Source organism: Cyprinodon variegatus, unplaced genomic scaffold (genome assembly GCF_000732505.1).
Source record: "Cyprinodon variegatus isolate N-32 unplaced genomic scaffold, C_variegatus-1.0 Scaffold228, whole genome shotgun sequence".
NCBI lineage: Eukaryota > Metazoa > Chordata > Actinopteri > Cyprinodontiformes > Cyprinodontidae > Cyprinodon > Cyprinodon variegatus.
The window spans coordinates 456,875-467,541 of NW_015150681.1; the positions used below are offsets into that span (position 1 = coordinate 456,875).

At 36.9% G+C, this 10,667-nt stretch overlaps 1 protein-coding gene across 1 annotated transcript in view; it reads left to right on the plus strand.

The window, feature by feature from the left end:
- The window catches only part of LOC107088739 (SPRY domain-containing protein 3-like), a 69,016-nt gene that overhangs the window by 7,240 nt on the left and 51,109 nt on the right, over window positions 1-10,667 (plus strand). The window contains exons 2-5 of the mRNA XM_015381095.1: window positions 942-1,017; window positions 4,747-4,871; window positions 5,580-5,715; window positions 6,112-6,300. Coding sequence (XP_015236581.1) covers window positions 942-1,017; window positions 4,747-4,871; window positions 5,580-5,715; window positions 6,112-6,300 — 526 coding nt within the window. The remainder of the gene's footprint in view (window positions 1-941; window positions 1,018-4,746; window positions 4,872-5,579; window positions 5,716-6,111; window positions 6,301-10,667) is intronic.

The window sequence follows — 10,667 nt, forward strand, 5'->3', positions numbered from 1 at the left end:
TCCTTCCTTCCTTCCTTCCTTCCTTCCTTCCTTCCTTCCTTCCTTCCTTCCTTCCTTCCTTCCTGTCTGTGCAGGTACGAGTGAATAAACTTAAATTAAATTCAGTTTATTTCTATAGCGCCATTTCACAACACATGACATCTCAAGGCAATTTACAGTTCACCAGTTCAGTACAGTCAAATTGATTCAAAGTTTTCTTATAAAGAATGTTCATATTTGCAAATGTATGCATATGTTTTGGTTGCAGGTATATTAATTTGTCTGAAGGTTTGGGGTCATGTATGTATAAATATATGTGGTATATAGATCTTTTTATGTGCAGATACTTATGTTTGTGTATGGGATGTTGGTTATGGTGGTAGGGGCACATATATGCTGCTTTATTTAATGAGAAGACAGAATGCAACAATGAAAGAAAAGTGTATCTCATTCTTATACTTCTTATACTTCCTTATTGGTTATGTTGAACATTTAAGTATTGTTTATTAATATTTAACTTAATTAAATTTGGTTTGGAAAATCAGCGTAGAAAAATAAAAAGCTTAAAATGAAAAATCAAAGAAGAAAACAAATTCCTGTTGTTCGATTCTGGTTTTCAGTATTTTAGCAACAAAATCTTTGGAAAATCAAGAAATACTAACAAAGTAAAGTGAAAGTTTTACAATGTAAAGCCATCACTTTGTTTTTTTTCCTACTCTTAAAAATACTATCTGTTTAATATCAGCCATAAAAGATTAACAACCTAATTGTAAAATATGGTTATAATACTTCAAAAAGCTTTAAACTGACTGTATAAAAAGATCAATGCTATAATTTGACTAATAGCCGGATCCATTACATTTGGTGAATATACTTTGATCAAGGGGAGTTTTACCAGTGAGCTGATGTGTCATTCAAACAGAAACGAGGCCTATTGTTAACCTGTAATTTCCTCTCTTTAGTTACCAAGGGAACTCCGAGGAAGTGGGTTGCTATGTGGCCGGCCGTCCTTTATCAAAGGGAAATTGCTACTTTGAGGTGAGGCACTTTGACGTGTTGTAACTGAGTTCTGGCTGAGCTGAAGGATGTGAAGAAATCACTTCATTTGTGTTTAATTCCCTGTAAGTCAAACAACGCTATGATGGGATTATTGAATGAAAACGTACTAGGTTATAATTCCTCCTAGTACGATGAACCACATTCCCTCAGCATCAACCCTGGTTGTGCCTAAGAACGCTTTTCCATCCAGCCAACCATTTACATTTTTCTCAAATTTCTGAGCTTTATATTAGATTATAATTCCCCTCCTCAGCAGCCTAAGCTCACTACTGTAAAGCCACTAAGCCAAATCAGCTATGGGATGTGGGCTAGAGAGAGATTTTGTGTTCTTCTGCAGGAAATAGTATTTCATGGTTTATTCGTAAAAAGAAAAATGTCCTGGTTAAATGCTCACTGACCATATCTAAAATGTTTGGATTTGAGTCTGTGAAAGCCTGAAATATTGCCAGGAAAAAACAAAATCATGTCAGGAACCCTGCATGGATCGACCTCCATTAACCTTTCTGAACGTCAAGTCAAGTCTACACGAAGTTTATGTTTAGCCCTGAAGCTGAAATCGGGTCTGTTACAGGCCCTGTAATGTTTAGGCAAGGAGACAGAGGCTGAAGCATTTTCCTTTTAAGAGGAAAAAAACTATCAACTATCACGGCCGTTTGGAAAACATCTCTTCTGGACCTAAAGGAGAAGTAAGGTTGGATCAAACAACATCACGGTTCTGCTCTTATGTCAGATGTACCCTTTATGTAGATAGAATGTATGTCAAGTTTCTCCCAAATGGTGTGCGACGGTCTCACGTTGAGCCTCACGGATCTCCCTGACATTTACAACAATTAGATTTTACCTGGGTCATAACCTAGCCGTTGTGCTACATTATTCTCCATTCTGTGACGCACATGCTGTCAGCCTCCAAGATATCGCTGAAATTTGGGAGCATTTCTTTTGCTAAAGGTCAGACTTCTGTCGACATATGCGTCACTGCTTCCCTCATTTCTCCTCGTTTTGCTTTCACAAGGAATCCATTTCAACACGATTGTCAGTGCTCTGTCATTTTTATTTTGTTTTTTTTTGTTTTTAGGTTTTCCAGGTTCTTCTGTTTTGATTCCTGCTGAACAGCTGCTCCGTTTCACTTTTTAATAGATTTTATTTGGTCTTAAAGGTCATCCCATTATAACCTAAAGGCTGAATCCTGCTCTGTTTGTGATTTATTTGAATGTTTTTGTGACTTTTATTTAAATCATGCAGACAATAGAAATGTTATGACAGGAACTGCTGAGTAAGTGCCAAACTGACATAAAGATGAGTAGTTAGAGAATTATAAAGGAAATTACTGATAGGAAAACTCTAAATTTTCATTTGTAATAATGATAATGTTTTAGTAAAGTTTTTTTTCTCTGCTTTGGATTAAATATTTGCCAAGATGTCAGTTGCACAGAAAATGACACTAAGCGTACTTGTTTAAATTAGGGTATTAAGGAAAGTGGCCGTCAAAATGCTCTGATCTCTTTCCATACTGTCGGGGGGGAAAAAATGTATGAGAAGCTTAAATAAAACCTATAAGATTCACCCAAGTCATACAGCTTAAAGGCAGAAAGGAAATGGTTTCCATCGAGAAAGTGATAAAAAAAAAGTCTCTTTTTATTACTACATTTTATAAATACAATATTTTTTATTACGCTTGATGTAAAACACCCAACATTTTGTCTGATTTGATGGTAGATAGAATGTCTTTATAAAAGCTGTATGTATATATCTGGTTTTATCCGTGCATAAACTATACTTCAGTGGAAACATCTTCTTTTTTCTGTGATGCTGCGCTTTGAGTGGAGTCCCTCATCCACGACATTTGAGCACAGAGCTGCCAGCGCTTGTAATCCTTACATCCTCCATCACCTTATCATCTTTATCAAGTGAAATGACAGAGACAGTTTTCCCATCTGGTTAACATCTCTTCAGTTCCACTCTGATGTTCTCTGCAGTGTGAGACGTGGCTCTGTTGTTCTTTCACTCCCGTCTGGAAAAATGCCTAAACTTTAGTTATCAAGAGACGATGGGATGACTTTGTCTGTTTAAACAGCTCTTAGCCAAATGAATGTTAGCCACACAAGCTCCTGCATCACAAGCAGCTGACATCAAACCTTAGAAAGTAGAGAAACTACAGGTGGGGAGACTTGTGCAGATAATATTCGTCATAAATGCATTGATCAGGACCTCTTTATGTAAAGTCCATTCATCCATCTTCTGTCAGGGGTGCTGGTGCCTATCTCCAGCTGCCTACTGGGTGAGAGGCAGGGTACACCCTGGACAGAACGCCAGTCCATCGCAGGGCAACACAGAGACAAGCAGGACAAACAACCATTCATGCACACACACACACCTAAGAGAATTTAGAGAAGCCAATTAACCTAACAGTGATGTTTTTTGGACTATGGGAGTAAGCTGGAGTACCCGGAGAGAACCCACACATGCTCAGGGAGAACATGCAAACTCCGTGCAGAAAGACCTTCTTGCTGAAAGGCACTGATAAAGTAACCTGACAACAGCCAGATGCATGTCTCACTCCGAGTGGAGCTGGGCGGAGCGAGACATGCATCTGGCTGTTGTCAGGTTACTGATAAAGCCCTCTTTATGTAAAGTAACAAACTTAAACAGCTTCTACATTAGGATGTTTTTTTTTACCGGATTCTTATTTATTTGAGACATCGATATAGGAGAAATATTGAAAGAAATATACATTCAGAGAGTCAGAAAAACAGTCCAAAAAAAACAGATGTTTTCTTATTGGTTTTACAGTGACTCCAAGATGCCGCTTTTTGCCATAGCTCTTTGTGTTTAAGTTAATGTTAGGCTCATTTCCAATATTAACTTATTTTTATATTTTTTCTTAAAGCTACAGTGTGTAATAATTACAGGGATATACAGTCAGAAATGTAATATATTATACATAACTATGTTATTTATCATCATCTACGAGCTCAGCCTCTTAACCTTAATATTTGCGTTGCCTTAGAATTTGTTATTTATAATTACATAGGAGCGGGTCTCGCAGCCATGGAGGCAGACATCTTTGCGCTACGGCAGCGCAGAGCCAACAAACTAGCGATTGCGAGATCGCCCATTACGCTCGAAAGTAACTATGGCAAGTTGAGAGAAATGAACTGAGACGGTACTGAACACACAGACTAATGAAATACTATCTGTAAAATTATCTATGTAAACAAACCTCATCACTTGAGAAGGTAGGTGATGCGGACGTTGTGGAAGACATTTTGTCCTGTAACGCTCGCTGTACTGTTGGGGGGGAGATGTTCATGTTGCTGCGGTCTGCAGTCTGGACGTTAGATGTCGCTGAAAATTACACACTGTAGCTTTAAGTCAAAAAAGTGCAATTAACTCCTACCAAAGTTTTTTTAAGAAGCTAATGCACCAAAGAAATGTATAGAACCTTTGACTTTTAACAAAGCTGTACAAATTCCTGTTTTATTCTTCAGCTTTAAGAGTAGAAGCCTGTTGCAATTCTAATGCATGCAAAATGTCTAAAATATGTAAATTCAATGAGAAGAAAGTGTGTTTTTTACACTTTGTATATAAATATCTGTTTTCAGATGAATACAAGCAAAGTTGAACAAGTATTTGTGGATTAAATAATATCTAACTAGTGCCAATGCTGTGGTGTTTTTTGTGTTTTTTTGTATGTATGTATATGTTTAGGTAACCATAGTGGACACAGGAGTAAGGGGAACCATTGCTGTGGGCTTAGTGCCTAAATTCTACAGGCTGGACCACCAGCCTGGCTGGCTGCCGTATTCTGTAGCTTACCATGCTGACAACGGCAAGTAAGTCCACCACAGTTTTTTTTATTTTTTTACCCAGCAGTGAACCATTTAGTTCCTGCATTAATTTAGATGAACTCATTTTCCTCCTGTACATTCTCAGATAAATTCTAGCCTTTATTACAGTAAGCAGAATGGATGTACTGATCAATATGAAGTGGGGCAGTTTAAGATTTATTCCCTTGTCTAAGGTGTTGTTTTTTTCTTCTACTGGGATTTTTTTTCTTTTTTTGTCTTCTGTTTGATCTTACAAAGACTAAACCTCCGGGAGCCACCAGGTGTTTCCAGTCTGACTTAGATGCATTAGTCGAGAGTTTAGCCAGATAATGCGATGTCTGCTGTTTGGCAGTCTTGGTGCAGAGCTTGTTTTTCTGACGCAGACAGCTGTAGGGTTTACAGCAGTTAAAACCAGATCCTTGTAATGATTTATGAGCAGTCTGTCCAGACGAGCTCAGAGGATATTGACTCACTCGTGATGGATCCTCCACATGCAATGCAAGATTATAGGAATACAGATGACAGAGTACCCCACTGTAGACCTAATTGTTAGAAAAAAAAAATCCAGCAGTCTGACTTTGAGCCCTCTATTATTTGTCTTTTTGTTTTGCAGAAAATGTACCATGTTCTTATTAGTGCTGTAGATAAAGAGTTGGATGCGCTTATCTACACTGTAATGGGTTGGATGCGGTTACGACAATGTTTGTCTTGCAGGTTGTATAATGGCAACCCTGTTGGAAAGCAGTTTGGCCCAAAATGTGCTCGCGGCGACCGCATCGGCTGTGGCATCCACTCAGAAAATACAGAAGCTGGTCTTACTACTGTTTTCTTCACCAAGAATGGCAGAGAGGTAAGTGTTTCTGCGCAGTGTTTAAAGCTTTACATCAATACATTAAAAGTTCATATTATATTATCTTGGACTGTTACATTAATAATCTTTAGAAGGAGATTAGTTTAATCTCTTTAACTTCTTTATGCAAATGCCTATTTTACTTTATTCCAGCTAACTAGATGTTACTACTAGATATAGTGACATTTGAAATATATTATAGGTTAACAAGCACCCAAATACTCTTATTTTGAAAGCCTTCCGTTGAGGTAAATATCCTTTGCTGTAATATTTTTATATTTGCTTCCCTTCAGTAAATCGACAGCCCTTCCTAGCAGTAATAAATGGACACCTTTTGTTACACATTTATTTGATCTTTTTAATTTATTTGGCATTTTTCAATATCTTTCTGCCCAGGTGGGTTCAGTCGAGGTTCCAGTGTCTTCAGAGGGCCTTTTCCCCGCTGTAGGCATGCACTCCATGGGAGAGGAGGTGAAGGTTGACCTGCAGGCGGAGTGGCTCTTAGAGGAGGATGATACTATGATGATGGTTGACAGCCATGAAGACGACTGGGGACGGCTTAATGACGTCAGAGTCAGCGGAACGGTAAGAAATAGAAAAAGCCCTTTGGTCGCACTTGGAAGGATAACCGTCATTTTATGAGATATATATTCAAACAGCAGTGACAGAACGGTGGTGGAAACAGACATCTGGTCTGTTCCTGTCAGTTTACAGACAATCAGTTTAGCTTTGAATAAAGAAAAAAAAAGACACTATAGAAAAGAAAACTTACTGCATATCTCAGTCTGTTTATTAGGGTTGGTGTCATTATTATTCTACATAACACCATTTTAAAGTGTGAACTGAAGTGCTTGTTAGTGAATGAATGTGAGAGGGACTGGATTAACTTATTCACTATAAAAGGACCAAATCAACTGTTTCATTATCCAAGGTTTAAGCTTTGAATCCCATAAAGAAACCTCGTTTCTCCTCTTAGTTTCTTGGATTTGGTCCTTTTTGGTACTGATCCTTATTTCACGGACCATAGGTGAGGGTCTGGATTGAAATGGACAAATAAAACAGCTGCTGCATTTTACATTTCCTTACTTCGATAAACTGGAGGGGTGTCTGCATTATAGCAAAAATAGCCAATATTTGTTCCTGCTTACTTTCTCTGTTTCTGGGCCTGAGGCACCATCATCCTTATAACTCCTCTGCTCTAAGTCAAGATTTACCACCAATTTGGACGCAATTCACCTCCATCAAGAGCAGACTTATTTGAAAACTTTTAGCTTTCTATTATCACGTTGATTTGCTCAGATCAGATGTTTCTAAATCGCTCTAGCAAAACCAGCTTAAATATGTCAGTTTGGACAAATCTCAGTTTTTGTTTGGCGTTGATTATCATGAAAACTATGCATAGTTTGGATCTGATGGTTCATATATATTTCTTTGATGGAATGTGATACCCTGCATTCCTGGTATTCAGCATTTTTCTTCACCTTCTCTGCCTGAGAGGTCTAAAATGGACCATGTGGGGGTGCCAAAATCACCAAATCCAAAGTCAACTACAGGAAATTTTAATTACAGATTACAGTCTTATCTTTAAAGAGGCCTCAATAAGATCAGAGTTCTGCAGCAAACGTGTTAACCAAGATGCGCAGATGTTGATCCACAGAGATAACAGACCCTGTGCGTTCACACAGCATGCTCTCTGATTGCACCGTTGTATGGGTAACAGTGAGCACCATCTTTAACATGCGATCGTCTCTTCCAGATGCTGGGTTTTATTTCTCAGACTCAGCAGACAGGTGGACCCACTCTTACCGTCGTCCCTTTTAGTAACATATCTATGTCCCATTCCTTACTACTTAATCATGCGTTTGTGGGACAAAGTCATCCTTTGTGAGTCACATTAAGTCTTAAATCTTCCCATTCAAGACTCGAGCCAAGCCTGATATCTATAACCTTAAGTTAACCAGTCTTTGGAGCAAATATGTCATTTAATCACATCATTGTTGTTGGATTTTTAAAATGTTCTACATTCCGCTAAAGGAACCAGACTTTAGAAATTATTTCTGAAACAAATTATATTGCTAAGTCAGTTCAAGGAGAAAATATTGATGAAACTATGCTTAGACTTAGACAGACTTAGTTAAACTCTATTCTTATTTTGTAAACAGAGTGTATAAAGAAATTCAGTTTATACAGATTTTCGAATGTGAATGAGCAGCAGCTTAGCAGTGAAAAAGAACATTTCCATTCATAAAGTGCAGCAGTGATCAAATGTACACAGTGTGGGAGAGACATGGTGTAAAAAGGCATTGATGTGGAAGGTTCAGAGCAGTGCAAAAATATATCAATAGATATGGTGCAAAATGCAAAACTATTAAATGCATAACAAAAATGATCCCCCTTTGTTAAACTACTGCTTTTACAATAACAAACCAGTAATAATCAGACATTGTTAAAAAAGCTGTTATACCAATTCAATCTGATAGATACTGATTTCCATTTCATTTATCTCGTTTTAATAAAAAAAGATGCCAGTTGTGTACAATATGAAATACTTAAATACAATTTAATTAAAGTCTTGTTTTTTTTTGTTTAATTTTTCCATTCATTTTTAACTCTAGGAATGCAAAATACTGGTGTTGTTCTATTATTGAGCACATCGTTTTATTTGGCCTTTAGCTGAGAAAATAAAACCATAAATGATACTAATGACTTTTGGGAAATATGGTGGGACCGAGTCAGTGTTTTACCAATCAAAAGTACATCTCAAATTTTTATCCTGAAGCCCACAGTTTAGTTTTAAGCTTGAAACCTTGAGTTTCAAACCCTTTTGAGTCTTCTTTTTTATTTTTCACAAAATTGAATGATACATGTAAAGATTAGACTTCTTAAACCTATTTATATCAAAGCAGATTGAAAAAGGTGCAACCTATGTTAATAATAAGACGAGGTTAACTTAAGACAACTTCAAATGAGAAAGCTAAACGTTTTTCGGCCTGTGTTTGAGATTCCCGTTTTTTTACATATCTCCCCAAATTGCATTTTATTGGTCAAGTACTTTGTAGTTTGTGTACGCTGAAAGAAACTACTCTTGGCAGGATGATTTTAGTTTTTTTGTATATCTAATATCAATTCTTTTCAAGTAAACTGGTTTGATGCTCAATTTAAGTCCCGGGTCATTGTGTAAAAGTCTGAATCAAGTCACAAGTCTCTAAATAGGTTTTTTAAGTGAATTTTGAAGTCATAGATTTAATAGAGCATTTGATTTTGAGTCCAAGACATAAGAGTGGATTCGCCACATCTGATGTGTGATTATGAAACATATATAGGAAATATTAGTGCAGCAGTTTACTGTATTTTAGTTTTAATTTCATATGTTCATAGTTGTTTTCTTTTTGAAGATATCAAACAGCTTGGTGTACATGTTTATGTTTTCAGATTTGATATTTTTTGTGTAATGTGTTAATTCATAAGGTTACAATGAAAAAATATGTTTTTCAATTATTTATAGGTAAGCCTGTACTCTGAGAAGAACGATATGTCAGATTTTTGGTTGTGGTATGAAATTGTAAATCAGAATGATTAAAAACTGGCTAAAATCAGATTAAAGGACACATCTCTCTTCCCTGCTGCTGTGAACGTCTGTAGAAAAGTGAAGCTGATAAAGATTTGAATCTTTTTGGTTTGTTTTGCACTTTGGGAGCATGGAAACATTTTCCCCGTTTCGCTGTGTGTGTATGCAACACCTCTCCGACCCGTGTGGTTTCTATGGAATTACCGATCTGTCGTTTGGTTGCCGTAGGTAACTCACACCTCTTAAGCCCCTGCTGTGATTTCACCCACAGCGCCTCCTTTATGTTTGGTCAAAACAGTGGAAGAGTTTTTACACGTTTCTGTTTGGTGATCACTGTTCCGTATGATGGCCACCTTTTAGAAATCAAGAAACAGGGAACAGGTTGACAGAACAGAATGCCTATAAGATAAATAACACATCTCACTGGTATGCTTTTGATGGGTTTGCTGTCAAGTTCAAAAGCACATAAAAAACAAACAGTCAAGTAGAGATGGTAGGGACTTGTCTGCAGTTAAATCCCTCCTTTTGTGAATAGTTTACATTATGGTGCAGAGGGTAGACACTCTTGTTTAGATCCAAAATGTCCATCTTTCCCCAAACGCTTTGCTCCAATTATTCACCCACATGATATCCTACAGCTTTATTTTAATCGTACTGTAACAGACAGTTCTTATTTAGAATTAGTTTGGATCATAATTTTGTAATGAGATAAAAAAAATAAATAAATACCGGAAAATACCTACTGTGCGTGTGTTTTGAACTTTCTCTGTTGGAGGAAAACTTTTTAAGACATGGCTGAAGAAATGTCCTCCAAGCACATTGATTTGAAGAAATTATTTATTGTATCATTAAGAATTTGCTTAGATGCATGCTTGAAGTTGCACTCAAATGACTCTGCAGAAAAATCCTCATTTGTTTTTTTTTTTACCTCGTATTGTTTATATATTGTTAAATGCTTTCTTTAGCTTTGCAACACTGAGTTTATATGAAATGGCTCTTCTTCCATATTCTTTCATTATTTTTGTTTGCTGTGTGTCCAACTTAAAGGACTGTATCTTTGAGATGATCTGGTCTACATAAGCTGGACCAAACTTGCTAGAAATAAGCACCTGTGAAATTGAATGGTCTTGCCTTCAGTAGTTGGTATCACCCTCACCTTAGCTTTACAGTCGTAGTTTGGGGAACCATGACTAAAAAAGCACAGAACTTGCAATAAAAATGTTGCCAAAAGTTTTGCCTCCTTATTGAGTTTTGATTAATTAAATATTAGTTTATTCATTTCTTAATGTACTCCTCTACAGTAAGATATTCAAGATAAATAGGACTATTCCCTTTATTACGGTGGCCCTGAAGTCCAAACTGCAACTACAAATCTAAAAGCGCA